Source organism: Phalangium opilio, unplaced genomic scaffold (genome assembly GCF_054372755.1).
Source record: "Phalangium opilio isolate 3A_F unplaced genomic scaffold, DU_Popi_V2 ptg000090l_1, whole genome shotgun sequence".
Lineage (NCBI taxonomy): Eukaryota > Metazoa > Arthropoda > Arachnida > Opiliones > Phalangiidae > Phalangium > Phalangium opilio.
Window position 1 is genome coordinate 1,084,064 of NW_028324195.1, and position 17,255 is coordinate 1,101,318.

Genomic DNA, 17,255 nt, shown 5'->3' on the forward strand with positions numbered 1-17,255 from the left:
TTGCGCAATCGCAATGAAATTCCATAAACGAAGAAAGAACGTGTACGCGTACGCGGGGCAGCATTCCAGACGTGAAACGCCACAAGTTTAACGACTTCAAGTCAGACGTCAGACGGAAGTCGCTGAACTATCTAATGAAGGGAAATGAACCGTAAGAAATTTAGTGAGTGAAGTACCACGGGAAAGAACTACGTTTCGAATTTTTGACCCAGTTCTTAAGACAAGCAATGTGACCACTAACTTAGGAAGTCTGAGCTTTGGGAAGCGGAAACCTCTTAGAACCCACCAACCTTAATCCTAAACCAAACCACCTTTACCCCGCATCTAGCCTATCCTCATAATTAACCTAAACCTAATATTTACCTTAATCCAACCTATCGCCTCCCCTTCTATTGAGGAGACAGGCTCTGCTTGAGATTAAGGACATGGTGGTCAAGAAATAAGAAACCTGTAAAGGTTGATAAAGGGAAATGAACAGACGACCATTATTAAATCTCTTTTGATAATAGTGGACAGTTCATTCTCCCTTTAAGTATCTTCTCGCAGTTCTTTCTCGTGGTTCCGTTCACTTTCCCTTCATCTGGAATTGTTATCGGCCAATTCGACCACTGTCCCGACAACTGGACACCACCTTCTTCCTCCGACTAAACGGTGTCCGCGAAAAAGTGTTCCCTCTTCTATACTTTGACCACAATCGACCTTTGACCTTCCTCATCATTGGACTGCCTTCCAGTAAATCACCAACTTCAGTTACTTCTTTCCTCAGTTCGGGATTCAACAATTTGACTTGGACGATTTGACGCCATTACCAATTTAGTCTTTATTTATTTTGAACAATTTCAAGAATTAGTGACGAGATTCACGAACGTTTAAAACCATTTACGGATTTTAAAATATTTAAAGGAGTTTTTCATATTTAACATTTTATCAATTTGTGTTGCGAGTCTTGGTGAACATTTTCAAGAACTTCCCGTGTAAGGTTTCGTGATAATTCCGGACCAAATAATTCATTCATGCATTTTGAATTAACTTTTTCGCCAATTATTTCAACCTTGTAAATAATTCAGTAGCCTTTTTATTGGCGAGTCTCACAAATGCAACGAAGATTTTATTTTCTGTTGACTTTAAATAATGTCTAGTACACTTAATGGGCATTTTCAAGAACTAATGAATCAAATTATTTGCTAGGTATATTCACCTTTTTATCATGAATTTGCGAGTATTTTTCTATGAAAATTAAAATATCTTTTTTAACGATTAAATTTAACTTAAAGAGAATGGAGAGCAATAATCGATATTTAAATTTTGTTTCAAAGAAGAATTGAACAAACTTAATTTATCAGTGTGTAATATATTAAATTATTTGAAAACCTTTATTTATTGTTGTTGAAATTGAGTGCTACTGTCCCTTTAGTTTCCTGGGATTTTCCAAATTATTCCAGGACATTTTGAATTATATTGGAATTAATTATTTCCAATGTTATTTTTTTAAGTTTCATTTTCGTTCAATTTTAATGGAAATTCTGTCAATTTCAAACCCAAGGACCCACTCCCAGACCTAACCTAACTAAACCTTACCTAACCTAACCAAACCTAATCTTAACTTGGCCAGGCCAGGGACGGTTCCGTTCTTACAATTGTCCTGATCATTTAATTAAAAATTTATTTGGAATTTTTTCTCCAATGGTCAATTGCTTCTTTTATTATTTTGGGTTCAAGTTGCGGGAGAGCAAAACCACGCCCACTTTCGAAACAAATAGACGATTCTTAAAATTCTTCTGGTTGTAACGATGGATTTCTAACGATTCATTATTTCAATTGAATTTTAATTTTAATTTACAAAAACTTCGTAACGCTCAATTTTCTTTCAAAGTTGCTTAGAAATATATCGCCTCAAAAAACAAACTTGGAAAAATAGAGAAAGTTCAAGAATGTTCGGAAGGTGACCTTTAACCCCTAAATAGAGTCCTCAATCCATACGATAGGACTTGGAAGGCGACATTCTGTCGAGTGTGATCCCCCTTTAGAAGTTTCCCCCAAAATTAACGTCTCCTATACTATAAACTCATGGAACCTATGCTATAAACTCATGGAACCTATACTATAAACTCATGAAACATATACTAAAAACTCATGGAACATATACTATAAACTCATGGAACTATAACATAAATTCATGGAACATATACTATAAGCTCATGGAACATATACTATAAACTCATGGAACATATACCAGAAATTCATGAAACATATACCATAAATTCATGGAAAATATACTATAAACTCAGGGTACATATACTATATACTCATGGTACCTATACTATAAACTCATGAAACCTATACTTTAAACTCGTAGTACATATACTCTAAACTCGTAGTACATATACTATAAACTCACGGAAGCTATACTATAAACTCATGGAACATATACTATAAACTCTTGGTACATACACTATAAACTCATGGTACATATACTATAAACTCATGGTATATACATATACTATAAACTCATGGTATATACATATACTATAAACTCATGGAACCTATACTATAAACTCATGGAACATATACCATAAATTCATGAAACATATACCATAAATTCATGGAACATATACTATAAACTCAGGGTACATATACTATAAACTCAGGGTATATATACTATAAACTCATGGTACCTATACTATAAACTCATGGAACCTATACTTTATACTCGTGGAACCTATACTATAAACTCATGGTACATAAACTATAAACTCATGGTATATATACTATAAACTCACGGAACCTATACTATATACTCATGGAACATTACTATAAACTCATGGAACATATAGCATAAACTTATGGTACATATACTATACAACTTATTGAACCATCGAGATGAGTCAAAAAGTTGGATCGTCTGACAGAGCCTGAACAAGATTTGCAGCGATTCAAAACGGCGTTGGTGTTTTCTTACGAATACTCCAAATCGGTGTTTGGTAATTTCTCTTTAAAGATAAGGAGGTTCCTTGAAGGGTTTTCAATTGATGACACGCGCTCGAACGACGACGACAGAGAAAGATTATTCGATCCCTGATTTCCCCTCGAGAGCAAAGAGCGACAAAATGACAATATCACTCACAAATAACGTAGCAACTAAAAGTATGAAATGAAATTAAATATAAAGATTCAACTAACACTAACACTATCTTCAACTAATAAAATTAAAAAAGGAGGCTAATAATTAAGAGCTATCTCGGTTGTGACGTCAGTGTCTAGGTAAAACGTCACGGGCTTAACTTTAGCAGTGGGCGGTGGCCATGTTTGGTACCGCTTTGATTGGTTCTATGGGCAAATAACATGTGTGACGTCACACTAAGGATTCTGAGATAGCTCTATATAGAGAGAATCGTAGTACCAAGAGTTCTGTGAGAGATCTTGAGTGAAAAATGTATAACTTGTGCCATAAGCTTATATGTTCCATAGAATGACACTACAAATACTTGGTAATGTTACTGAGAGACTTATGGCTCGAGAAAACTAGTTCGAGGGAGAACGACCGAAGCGAGTCAATTGAATTGACAACACTCGATGATTAATCAATTTTGCAGGACTTCCATCTAGGTCCTATTTAGTCCGCATTACTATTTAGGCTTATGACATCAGCGACTCTATCTAATCTATAACCTACCTCACTCACCTCAAAATTTCAAGCTCCAGTTTCTAAGTTACCAGTGACATACTTATGGCCAACATATCTCATGAACTTATGCTTTTAAGAAATTTATGCACCCATGGTGACTCTAAACAAGGTATGATTAGTGTGCTTTCTAATTAGCATTCTCTGCTCAGTTTCTATATTAAAATTTGAGGGGGTCAGCAGTAAAACACTGCAGTTTTCATAACTTGATTTGGGGGCGTCCATTAATGCCACAGAATATTATCAACTAAAAATCCCACATTTTTGGATAACAGGACACAAACAAAACCTCTAAGAAATATACCGTGAGGGAAATGGATGGCAAGAGTGCACACTTATGGTTAGTACGTTACTTACGGTAGCGTTGCATTTTCTTTTAAACGCAACTCTAGCTTGTTAATGCCATTCCATAGAATTTACCGTTTAGGGTTCGGATAATATATTGAAAGTTGGGCAAAGGTTTGTTCGGCGTTCACTTAAGTTGGTTTTTAACAAGACACGATGGACTCCAGGACTAGAGTCATTCTAGTCCTCGCTAACCCACTGGTATTTACGCTTAACACCGCTCAAGGTAAGAATATACGATTTATTTTTAATGGGAATATTATTTAATATAATGCTTCGATAGAAAAATTTGCTTCACCAATTGATGGCTCGATAATATTAACTTATAACAACGAAATAAATATTTCGGCGCAAAAGTCCAATTACCTTGACAGACCTAACTTTATTATCTCCTTAATCTATCGGTTCAATATCTGATATCTTATAAAGATGAGGAAACTCTATTGAAATTTTAAACACCTTAAACAGACTGACAAAACGTTTAAAGGAAAAGAACGCATAACATAACTGATTACACCTTAAAATAATGGCCTTTTTCTAAATATACAAGGAATTAAATATATATAAAAAAATAAATCATCTCATATTACAAACGATAATTATCATTTAATTAGTCTTAAAAAAATCAAAGACATTGCTTTTATGGCGTCTGCTAATTCGAACCTCTTAGCCCTTACATCTCTCAGCCTGTGACAATTCAACCAATCCCGTAGGGGCAAGGTAGGTTAGATTTAGCAGACGCCTGCACTAAATCAATGGTGGATGGCGCAGTAGTCCTTGATTATTTTTAAGACTAATTAAATGCTAGTAATTTTGTTATAAAAGATCAGTGATTTTTTGTAATATTTTCCCTTTACCCGCTCTTTTCCTTTAAGTTGTTTAGGCTGTTATGCCAATAGGAAGTAAATTTTGTTTCTGATATATTGATTGGATACAGTAGCCGAATCATATAAATTGAATTTGTTGACCATGGTGGGAGTAAATGTACAAATGTTTAAAAGCGTGACAGACACTTCATGATAGAAAATCCGAATATTTCTTCGTTAACCTAAGATCGATCAAAAGACACCGATATTTACTTTGAACAAGAAATGATGGATTTGGTTTACATACTTAATTAGTTCACGTGTGTAGGGGGAAGTAGATTGAGCAATGAATGACATTCGTCTCATACGCGGAGGGATACGTCAATTATTTACTTTGCTAAGTTAGCACAACTATTATAAGAAAAAGTTAGAGTATGTCTACAAATATGAGACTTTGATGGATTTTATATGAAATTATTTGTAATATTAGGTTTAACAGGATTATTAATAAAATCGTAAGTACGCTTTGAAAACATAGTCATGTTATCATATGGGATATTTTGCGTATTTTCCCTATATTTTAAAATTACTGAAATGACCTCTTTATCACCTTTTTGTTGTACAAGCAAAATTAGTTCTGTACTCAACTATTAGTGTCGAGGGGAGGGGGTAGTTCATTCAGAATTCCAACTGAAATATTATTTTACCATAATTAAAAGCAAAAAATCTTCCCTGACGCCCTTACGATTTCTATTCCATATTTCTTACATTTAATTGGTCCAGTTTCCTGGCAATTAATTGGTCCAGTTTAATGGCATTTAATTGGTCCAGTTTCCTACCATTTAATTGGTCCAGTTTCCTGGCATTCAATTGGTCCAGTTTACTGGCATTTAATTGGTCCAGTTTCCTGGCATTTAATTGGTCCAGTTTCCTGGCATTTAATTGGCCCTGTTTCCTGGCATTTTTTTCCAGATATCCAAAATATCAGAAATTTTAAGGAAAATATTCGATATGATATTCTCATTTCAAGGCATTTTTTCGTTTTTCGTTTTTCAACTGACTCCGGTGTTTTCACCTCAATAAAAGAATTTCAGGAAAATATCAATAAATATCATCGATAGCAAGAGAAAATAGAAGAGAGTATAACACTTGGGTCAAAAACCTTACCCCCGCTTTCTACCTCGTTTGAGGGTCGTCCGGTTTTTACCCCCCCCCCCCAACTCCAAGTAGCCAATCAGGAGGCTAGATGTTTGATATTGTACTTTACGGAAAGTAGCACTGCTTAAGGGATCCTGGGGCCTCTAAGCTCGTAGCTAGTTTAGCGGGAACTATTTTTCTCTCTCTAAAAGCTGTGAGGGGGTTGGGTCAGGGCGTTAGCCCCGTAGAAATAAAACCCCTCAAAATACGTACAGCACGCCGAGGCAGAAGCATTATACCATGGATAAAGAATGCACGTGAAAAAAAATGTTTTCACTCTACAGGATAGGCAACTCCCTATCTCGAAAGACAGCTTATTCTGTATATGCTGTTACAACATCGGTTGTCAGCACGAGCAAAGCTACGTCCCTATTCAACTTAGATTTGTTTCGTGCTGTCAAGAGACGAAAAACTTTAGGAGTTTTTAAGCTCGAGTGCATGAACGGACCTCTGGGCCTTAGTTTCAAATACGTGAAGTAGGATTTTAAATTGTTTAATAATAATTAGACTTTGAATTTAATTCTAAAATCATTCGGAGACTGTATTTCATGAATGTTCCACTATACAGATTGGTCTTACTGGAAGAATCGATAAAAGAAACTTAATTAATTTTCATTTCACCCTCCCTTTAATGCCACTAGAGAAGCAAACACCACAGGGGTGGGGTCCCCATCTTGGGTTACCTATCGCTAGAGGCACTACAGGTCGGCTTGCCTCTCTCAGCTTGTACTGAACTCTGGATCTGTCTGGCGTTGCCTCTTGTTTGGCACAAGTGAAATATCCTCCGACCTGTGTGTTGGTTTTCTGCAAGTATTTAATCTATTACAAGCGGAAATAAGTAATTGTCCCCAATTTTAATAATTAAAGAAAGAAAGAGAGATAAGAAAGAAGTGCATTCGTTCGTTCGCTTCTTAACTTTCTCATCTGAATTGGTCAGATTACGAGCACTTGACATTGTTATGATATTTCAAGCACCGTGCCTAACAGCGACTCATTACTAATTGTCACGTGACAAACGTCAGATAATTAAAAGGGATACTAAAGCAACTCCCAAATAAGGATTTGGTTCCAAAGCGGTAAACTATTACTCTTAAGCGTCAAGTTACCATGGTCACAGACTGGTAAAAAAAGGGCTAGGTGCATCCAGTCCCACTCCATGTGGAGTCCTTGTATCTCTGCGTCATGTGGTGCCTGTGTCGTAATTGAAATAGCTTCTACCAACCTGTTGATGCCCTTTTTAGAGTCCCAAGACGCCAAGAACGAAAGAAGCGGACCTTTCGAAAAATACTTCGCCTTCTGTCGTCTGCTACAAAAGCCAAAAATGTGTGCTGTAGCGGACGACAGACCAATTTCTTCCCGTTACTCACCCCCATTAAATCCCGTGCTAAGCCTAACTTCGGATAGCGTGGATTAAATAAATTAATCCCTGCTAAAATAATTAAACTAGAAAGTTAGACTTGACAAACGAAAAAAGGATATTAAGTGAAATAAGGGATAGATTTAATTAAAGAATGTAGGAATGGCGAACGGTTAGAATTTACTTCAGTCCGACTCATAGATAGAGATGTGAAATTACCGTAATTTTTAAAAATGGTAATTTACGGGGTTAATTACCGAAAAATTACCGACCGATTAAAATTTTCAAATTACAAAAATTACCGTCATATATGGTATTTTATGCTTTAATAGGCTTATTACCGCGGTAATTTTGTAATTTACCGGTAAATTACCATTCAAAAATTACGGTAAGATATAAATATGTAATTTATTTGGTAAATTACCGGTATATTACGGATGGTAAATTACCAACTCAAGTCTCTACTCATAGACCGCCCAGTATAGAGCCCCTCGCTCCAAGACGTAACGAAAAGTATACATTATCTCATTGGCTGGCTCGCAGCTCGATTAAACTACGTTTTGATGATGTTGCTGACGGGGACGGCAAAAAATACACATAACTCCTTTTTACCTCTGTCGCTATGACCCGCCTCTTCTTTCATACCCCATCCCGTCCCGTTACGGGGAAGGGGAAAGGGGTCCGGGACTTTGACGCGGGCCCACGTTACTCTGTTCTCCGTTCCTACTTCTAAAATTATATCTATCCCTGATGAAATCAAAGGTGAATGAGTTAAATGAAAGGTATATAATACTTCTCTTCAAGAGAAGTATATGTACCACAAAGCGGGTGGCTAATTGTAACATGATGCTTCCCAACATAATTTTAAATTGGGAGTGCAAGAGGTTACTAAACCCAATCACATACGCGATAAATAGTTCCCCCTCATGACTACTCTATTAGCGCTGCTTAACGTTTTGCCTATGCGCATGCGTTAGTGCATTTGTGTCCCACATCAAGACAAGGTTTATGGGTTGATTGCTGGGCATTTAGTGTCAAACAATCATAGAATTCAGCCTAGCAGGATACGATAGTTACCCATCTGAAGTTTGATAAGGTGAAGGGCCAACGAGAAAGGGTGAGTCAGCCTTTGAAGAATCTTGTTACATAAACCAAACTTTTAAAAGGACACCGAGTGTCACCCTTCTTCAATTATCCCCTTCTGGTTAAACTAATAGAATTCTAAAGGATATTTTGCAAAATTATATAAAAATGGGTTAAAAAATATACTAATTACTTTAGGATCTTTTCGTCGAAAATATAGGATAATAGCTCCAAAAGTATAGCAGGGTTCGTACGAAATTTTTACATTGAAAATCCCTGTCTTTTCAAGGTTATCCCTGACCAAATTATGCCAATATCCCTGACCATTTTAAGTACGAGTTTACCAGAGCCCACTTTTTCACATCTGTCTCATATTTATTATCGCTCGAAGCATGGATTGATATACGAAACGAAATCCCCGACATATCCCTGACTTTTTAGGAAAAACGTTTAAATCCCTGACTTTTTTCCCTAATTTTCATATCCCTAATATAACAGTCAGGCTTCATGCTGAACAGAGTTTGCCCAATCAATTTAAAATATCATTTTTACAGCTATTTGTGCCAAACAAAACACACCTGCTAATGTTTCGGTTGCCAGGGTAACGGAAATGAAGATAATTAAGCTATCTAAACGATTTTTATTAAAAATAAAGACCAGACTAGAACAATTGAATTTTGGAAATATTTCGTTTGGAAGAGAACAGGTTCTATTTCAACTATTCAACTAAGTTATTTATTATTCTCGTAATAGAGTTTGGTTTTATCATAAGAAAATAATATAAGTATGAATCTCTTCATTTAAGCCATGTAAACAGCAGTTTCTTCGGTTAAAATTTGTAAAAATATTTCCATTGCGACCTTTAGAGATTGTCTGACGTTAAAAAAATTAAATATTTGTTTATTAAAATTCATATTTTAATTAAATCGTTAAAGGTCTTGAACTTATTATTATGATAATTATAAGTGATTAAGTGCTTGACAATATTATCGTAATAATAATAATAGATGACGCGAAAAACTAGCTTGGAATTTTTTGATTTGGACGATCAAGGCCAGAGCCAATACACTGGTAGGAGGTAATGAGTTTGGTGGCGGTTTAACCCCCCCTTTTACTCGTAGTTCTAAAACGTCCCGCAGGGGGCGTAAAAGCGTAAGCGCGTTAAATCTGGAAACAAATGCTGTAGTATGAAAATGAAGTACGTTTCATACTTATAGGAAGCTATATAATATTTTCCTATGGCTTTATTATTCAATTCGAGACTTGAAGGAGCCAAACATCGTCGCTCGCGTGTTTGTATTAAACGTTTTATCCGAGGGGGAAGACACTTTGGATCTCCGTGTACACCCGAGGTCAAAAGAGTTCAGCTTTGACAGTGCATTGAGTTCAAAGCCTTCGGAACTCAGAGTTCAGCTTTGACAATGCATTGAGTTCAAAGCCTTCGGAACTCAGAGTTCAGCTTCGACAGTACATTGAGTTCAAGCATGAGTGAATCATATACTAGCTCCCTATAAGTTACTGAGTCACACTGGCCTAATGTTTCCAGCATTTTCTTCCGAATAGTAGTCGAGAGGAGGGGAGGCGGGTGAAAGTGATAGTAGACGGCGCTCTCTCTTAGGGCTTTGAAATTAATATATCGAGAACTTGAAAGTGATGATAGTTCCAAATGGTATTAACGGTTTTGGAGGTTTGACTTCTTTGCGTCACATTCATTCTTTTGCTTATTGAAAAATAATTTGGTTTCACAACAGGCTTCGTTAAAAATGGGTTGGGCCTGTCTTTAAGTTTTTCTATTAGTTCTTTAGACGCATTATTAAAACGTTTAGTAAGGTTTTCGAGATGACTATTAAGTTGTTGTTTAGCTCTTTTTTTTTGATAAAGTTTGGTTCTCTCTCCATAAATAGTTCCTGCCTCTGAATGTTGCCTACGGAATAAAAAATTTTATTCCGTAGGCAACGCTCTGAAGTCTGAATTTAAATGAGTTTCTATCATTTGGGCTTTGTCAAAAAATATCCAAAATTCTGCCATTTTAATGCGAAAAAAATAAAACTTCCTATTGCGCCAACCCTAACCCATTAAAATAATTTCAAAGATAAAATACGACTCTGAACCGTCCACAAACAATCACAACATTTCTAAAACGTCGTATGCTTATACTAACTACCTTTCAGTTCAAAGTTTCATTGGTTGATCTCCTTTTCCGGTTTTTTACCGGAAATACGTAAGCGCCGGGAGAAGTGTTATTTTCTCTCACTGTAGGTCGCATATAGGTAACACTTTTTTGGCGAGAAGAAAACGCTGGATACATTAGGCCAGTGTGGCTGAGTAACTTATAGGGAGCTAGTATATGATTCACTCATGGTTCAAGACATAATGAACACCTGAGTTCTCAAGTGTCTATCCCCTCGGTTTTATCAGATCTCCTATTCGAAATCCGAATAGAGTATTCGTTTAAACGAATATTACTCGTTTTTCAAAATATTCGTTTCGAAACGATTAATCGTTCTCTAAATGCATGTAGCAGACGAAAAATATTGTAGAATAGAATTGTAAGATTTTGACTTGGCCACCTTGTAGTTCCCTCATTTGCAATTGGTTGTGGATGTGGTAGATGCACTTATGGGTTGACTTAATTATAGCATATTTGATTTTAACATAAATAATTCCCCGAAAACCTTTGTTGTTAAAGAATAAATGGACAATAAGGTTTAATAAAAAATGATTGGCAACTGCGAAAATATCTCGCGTCAAATTAACTTTTTATTTCACCCACAATAAGATTAGTGATTACAGACGGAATTTGAAATTTAACAGTAATGGTGTAAACGAGAATTTTGAGGGCAGGGAGCAAATTATAGCCCCCGATGAAATATCAGTATCATTTCAGTTTAATATACATCAATCAAATTTGATTTGTGGTCTTCATCTAAATAATTGGTAGTCAATTGTTTTGAAGCTTAGGTTAGGTTAATTTCAGTAACTCGAGAATATTAACTTGATAATCCCATGAATTCAAACCATGACGATTAGAATTGTGGATTGAATAATTATTATAGATCAGGCCTTTATCGAATGCTTTCAAGCCCTTATTACAATTTTAATCTTTGAAAATACAATATTTTTAACTAACTTTACTCGTGCGAAAGTGTTTAATCGTAATTAAGCTTCTGATGCATCTATTTATATTTTTTAATCGTTGATAACATTTTAGATTTGAAAAAAAAAATATATTTTATCGCTTATTTACAAGAAACAAAATTTTAATTTTCGCAATTGTTTTTAACTTTCAAACGGAAACCACAACTGTACTTTTTCAATAATAGTTAAAATTTTCAAAAATGACGACAAACTATTCTATTCGCTATAGTTTCTTGATGAAACGAAAACCACAGATCCATATATTTTAAAAGTTTAATTAATTTTATTTAAATTCACACGAGAGTGAGTAAATATTTAATCGCATTCGTGTCATAAGTGCATAATTACCCTCAATAAGTTCAAGAGTAGATCGCAACACGCAGTGATTTCGTTGGTGAACTATACATTTCGAAGTAAATTCAAAGTTTGTGTTAGATCTGGTCTCTAGTGTGGTGACGTATTACATTTTACGAGTTCATGTTAAATAATAGAAGATAATTTCGGTGATGGCGACGCCTACTGTTCCCGACAACAACATGAGAAGAAAGTAGAAAGGAACGCAGACGCTCTTCAGGTCCAAATCAGTCACGCTTTCCGGCGGTTTCTCCCACTTCAGCTGTTCAATCATGTAATCGAGCTCAAAGTCCAGGAATTTGAAAACTTTCGTTTCGAATAAGGCTGCGATAGAACATTTGTCAAAACCCCTTCATAATTTTACCACACGATTGTTACCGACCTCAGTTGGAGGGACTCGTGCAGTTGGGGGCTGCTTCTCACCCAAGAGGTGTTGAATATGGTGTGTAGGCAGTCGAACTCGACGTCTTCTTCCGAAAAATAAAGTCCCGCTTTCATCGCGTATAACATATCTTTTTCGTATCTCATAATGAGTTCGAAGAAAGTATTAAAATTTTCGACCTTCATGATTGCAGCTTTCTGCCCGGAAACAATGGGAATGAAAGCATTTCCGGAGATATCTTTAAAATCGGTCAAACATTTATTCTGATCTAGTTCGCCTAGCCATTCCTTAACAGAGGGGTCCTGGGCTGCCTATAGATACGGAACATTGCAAAAGAATTGAGAAATTTAACATACAGAAGGATATTCACCAAAAATTGGAGGCGTTTGTATGTACTCGGCATCATTCCTGTTGGAATTCCCGATTTGACCAAGTCCGCGAGAGCGTCGATGCGATTGTAGCTTTCTATCGTGAACTCCGTCCGCAAGAAGAAACCCAAGTAGAACAGAATGAAAGTCACTCCGATCAGCCACGACGAAGCCAGCAGACGACAAGTGATGTGGGGAAAAATGGAGGGAATCGCTGTGGGGGAACAAAATTATCCAGTCTTTATGTCTGATTAAAGCGCCAGAAATCATTTGCTTTGAAGAAAATCTTTGGTAATTGAATCCTTCATGCGAAACTGGCTCACGCGAGGGTGAATTGTTATCAACTGTTTGGGGTGCGCTTAATCGCTTACGTTCGAGGCATAACAGCGACGCGTTCTTCCAAACATTTTCCAGGGTGTCTCGGGCCATTTTCTTGGCCCTTCTCTTGATGGGCACCGATTTGTATTTGTTGGTTACGATGGAGTGAACGACGAGCAAAAGAGACAGAAGGACCAAAGTGAACACAATTAAAATCACCACCTAATTGAACCGAGAATGGAAATTAATGAATTGTGTGGTGAATGGAATGTTTATTGAGGGAAATTTACGGGAGTGTCCATATTTAAGAAGGACAATGAAGTGGACGTGACTCTCTTCTGGGCACCCGAAAGGATTTTTATGTCGGTCGTTCCATAGGGAGAAGACGGAGTGTAATTTTCCAGTCGAGTGTCGAAAAATGAGCGTGGCGTGTCTACCGTGAAGATGTGAGTTTTCTAAAACCATCATAAAGATTAAATATTTTGACTTAGTTAATCGGGAAATAATCAAAGCGTTTTAATATTAGGCGTAGAATTACTTACAGAAATGGCAACTTTTTCCCACTTGACCCTGTATTATTGAATCGGCAAAATGAATTATATAATGAACATAACATAACCTCACGAGTATTCATAAACTGAATTATATTTGTTTCTGAGAGATAGTTGAGATTACAATTAAAGAATTTTTCATATATTTTTGTCTATAATCGCAACTTAACGGGTTCACCCTTCGAGTTTTTCAGTTTTCTCAGAACCATTATGTCAAAGTTAAACGAGCGCCTTAAGGCGATTCTTTCCCGCTCGCCCCCAATTAATAGTCGTTTAATAAAGTACAAAGTATGGAATTTACTTCATGTTCAGGGATCGTTTTAAATAATCCGCCATCATTTCGACCCGGGTTTTTGCGTTCCATTTTTCCTGATAAGAAATAAAAGTGAAATTGTCATCAAGAAAATCGCGCCATTTTGGAGCCCAGGTTTTTCTAGCATCTACAATCCGAAATCTTCAAAGACTGTAAATTGTTCCTGATAGATTTTCGATTGTTAATTATTAATGAGATTGTTAATAGTGCTTAGGGAGAATAATTTAACAGAATTATAAGAATATTTTGTACTTGGCGTTGAATAGTATTTTGGAATCTGGGTATTTCCCGCTATACCCCACATGGTTCTTGAGCCTTTGGAGCTAAAAGCGTAAGTGCGTAATTGAAAGAAATCTCGAAGCTTGACTCAATTTAGAATTTAATTGGAGTTGTATTAATCCTTTGCGTGGCGTCTTAAACCCAGAGAAGGTGGTCAATATTCCTGGTAATTTAATAACTCCAAGATTAGAAGAGTTACAGTTGGAAAGCTTAGGCGTAGAAGGGAACGGGTTTTCCCCCTTCTAAGACTGAATTCTGCTATAGACAGGCTCGTGTTACGTACCATTTAAAGACCATTACGTTTGGTCGGTTGTTCAACAATCTCGAGGAAAGTGTTCTCGTAAGTTACAGTTCGTGACAAAATAATAAGTTTTGGCTTTAATTATTACGCGGTTTTGATCGAGGGAGGGTGAAAAGTAAAATCAATGGATTTATTTTATCGATTCTTCTACTATAATTATAAAACCATTCTGCATAATGAAACATACGGGAAATTATACCTCCGAATGATTTTAAAATTGAAATTACGTTGAGATTTCTTTGATTATTAATTGAAATTAGCAAATCAAACTAATGGCGTAACTCCCTGCCTTCTTGTTAAATTATGATTAAAGTGTTCTTCTTTTAGTCTAAAATCACTACCCAATTGACGCTTTTTTAAAATGTGGTATAAATAAAATTTCCGATTTGAAAATGCAAATTATATACCTGTATTTGAAATATCGATTATTTCCCCGAAATTCCATTTTGTTCAGCGCCATTTTGGGGTCCACTTAAATCATAACGTATTAAATCTGAAAGGCGAAGACACAAAGTACAACGATCCAACAATTTAATATAATTTTAAGACAATTTAGTAATCTCCTTTGAGTACCGATGTGGCTTGTAAGATATGCCTATAGTCTCGTAAAGGACAGAGTTTGCGTAACGAAACTGATGTATAATTTTAACTGCCAGGTCTATTTTGTTTGCAAATGTTTCAGTTGCCACGGTAACTGAAATGAAAATTTTGAATAATTAAATAGAAAACAATAGTTTTGTTATATATAAAGACCAGACTGGAAACGTTACATACCGTTTAAATACCATTACTCTGCCTAACAAGGTCGATTCAACTCGAGGCAATTGTTTCTCGCAATACAGTTCGTGGAAAATAAATAAGTTGTGTATTTACTTATATCCTGTTTTAAAGGGAAGGTAAAAAGGAAAATGAATCAATTTTAATCGATTCTTCTACTAATTATAAGGTAAATCTGCGCAGTGAAATGTCGAGGGAATACCAGCTACGAATGATTTTAAAATTCAAATTAGTTTGAAATCTCATCGACGATTTGAAATTAGCTCCTCTGAACAATCGCGTAACGCCCTGCCTTCTCGATAACAAAATTCACTTGACACTCTAAATGTCAAATGAGATTTAAAGCGATATTTTTTAAAAATTGGTCGTGGCGCTAGTTAAATTTTGTTTACATGCCGTGATAATTTAGAAGACTTGGTGGAATTCCTTGGACTTGCAGGCTTGGCACAAAAAGACCTAAAAATTACTAAAGTAGAGAGCATAGACCCAAAGGAAAAGGCAAAAGAGTTGACAATTTACCATATAGCAGGATATATTTGTTTTAAACTCCAGAAACACATTTTCGAATCCTCTTATAACGTAATTTCACATGAAAATAAAACGTACGAATTGCCTTCATCATCAGTTGTTACACAGCACAAGGCTTTTGGTAACCTCAAACATCCTTTATCGAGACTATTAGACTTCGTTAGCCTGTCTGAACAATTCCTGGACACAGTTCTACAAAACATTACAAGCATGAAATCTCCACTTGAAGAATTAAGTTCTTTCATAACTAGAATGCTCCACAATCAATTGGAGGTTGAGCTAAGTTGTTGCAATATCGAGCGAAAAATTGTAAACTTGTTTGTAAGGCTAAGAATGCACATTAGAAACAAATTCCTTACCTTTAAAATGAAAAAAGATGTTCTACATTACACCAGATCATCAGCTCTGTAATATGCATATAATAAAAGTCTTGTAATGCACTTGGTGCGTGACATGCCACTATTGCCCAAATTCTATAGTACAGTCTCAGATTACACATAATGTTGAGCAGACTCCTAAGCAGACGATCTTAAAAAAAGTATTTTAAATTTCGCGCCAAAGACCAAATTTTCCCGCCATCTACCTGTTACTGTTGGAAGTAAAACATCCAGTAGTTACCGCGCATGTCAATGGGCGGGGCTTCACCTTTCCCCACTCGGTCTATATCCCACTCTAGTACTAGGTACACCCCTACGCGAGATAAACCGCCTGAACGACATGAGGAAGGAGTCCGTGCTTTGGTCAGAAACCAGCTCTAGATGCACGGCTCGGGTTACTCCGCATGTAAACAAAGCTATGTAAGCCTTTTGAGTACCACGCTTTCCAACTCTTACTATAACTGGACCAGCGAAATCTACTCCTACAATTTTGAAAGGAGGCGCTTCGTTGATCCTATCGCTAGGGAGAGGGGCTACAACCGCGGCGCCAGGCTTCACCGAAAAGCGTTTGCAGGTGACGCAAGACCCTATTAATTTCTTTACCATTTGCCTGCCGCGATTTATCCAAAACCGTTCCCTTATCTCGGTAATAGTGTCCCTTAAACCTGAGTGCATTAACCTAGCATGATGGAACCCAGCGATTAGCTCCGATAACTTGTTTTTTAAGTTTAAAATGATTGGGTGTTTCTCACCAAAAGTCAATCTCGTTTTTTCCAAACGTTCACCGACGCGCATTATCCCATCTTCGTCCATTATGGGGTTCAAATTGGAGATGTTGGACTGAGGCGAAACTCTTTCCTTCAATTGAAGCCGTGTCTTCTCTTCCCGGAAGTCCAGTGATTGGGCCTCGCGTATCAGGACCTTCTCTGCCTGTAGAATTTCTTCCGTTGTGAGCGCTCCCCGCTGTTGTAGATTCTTATGTTTTCTACAGTTCTCAGTGAAACGGATTACGTAGGACATAATTCTTTTGACCTTGGAAAGAGAGCTGTACTTTCCTACGTCCAACAATGGCTCGCTCCCAGCGTTTACAATGCAACTG

The 17,255-nt window shown here is 36.5% G+C and overlaps 1 protein-coding gene across 1 annotated transcript; it reads right to left on the reverse strand.

Annotated features, from left to right (window-relative positions):
- Window positions 1-16,270: 16,270 nt before the first annotated feature.
- On the reverse strand, window positions 16,271-17,176 carry LOC149644545 (uncharacterized). Its single transcript, XM_089850345.1, has 2 exons — window positions 16,451-17,176; window positions 16,271-16,294 (listed from the first exon to the last, which is right to left on the reverse strand). Exons 1-2 carry the CDS (start codon window positions 17,174-17,176, stop codon window positions 16,271-16,273), a joined length of 750 nt encoding a protein of 249 aa, XP_089706471.1.
- Between the last annotated feature and the right edge of the window lie 79 nt (window positions 17,177-17,255).

Bases quoted from the DNA above. Each gene is read 5' to 3' on its own strand.
- LOC149644545 (XM_089850345.1), bottom strand. From the start codon at position 17,176: ATGTCCTACGTAATCCGTTTCACTGAGAACTGTAGAAAACATAAGAAT. The intron at 16,295-16,450 runs GTGGGATATAGA...TCGTCTGCTTAG, and splicing joins GGGGTGTACCTAGTACTAGA to GAGTCTGCTCAACATTATGT.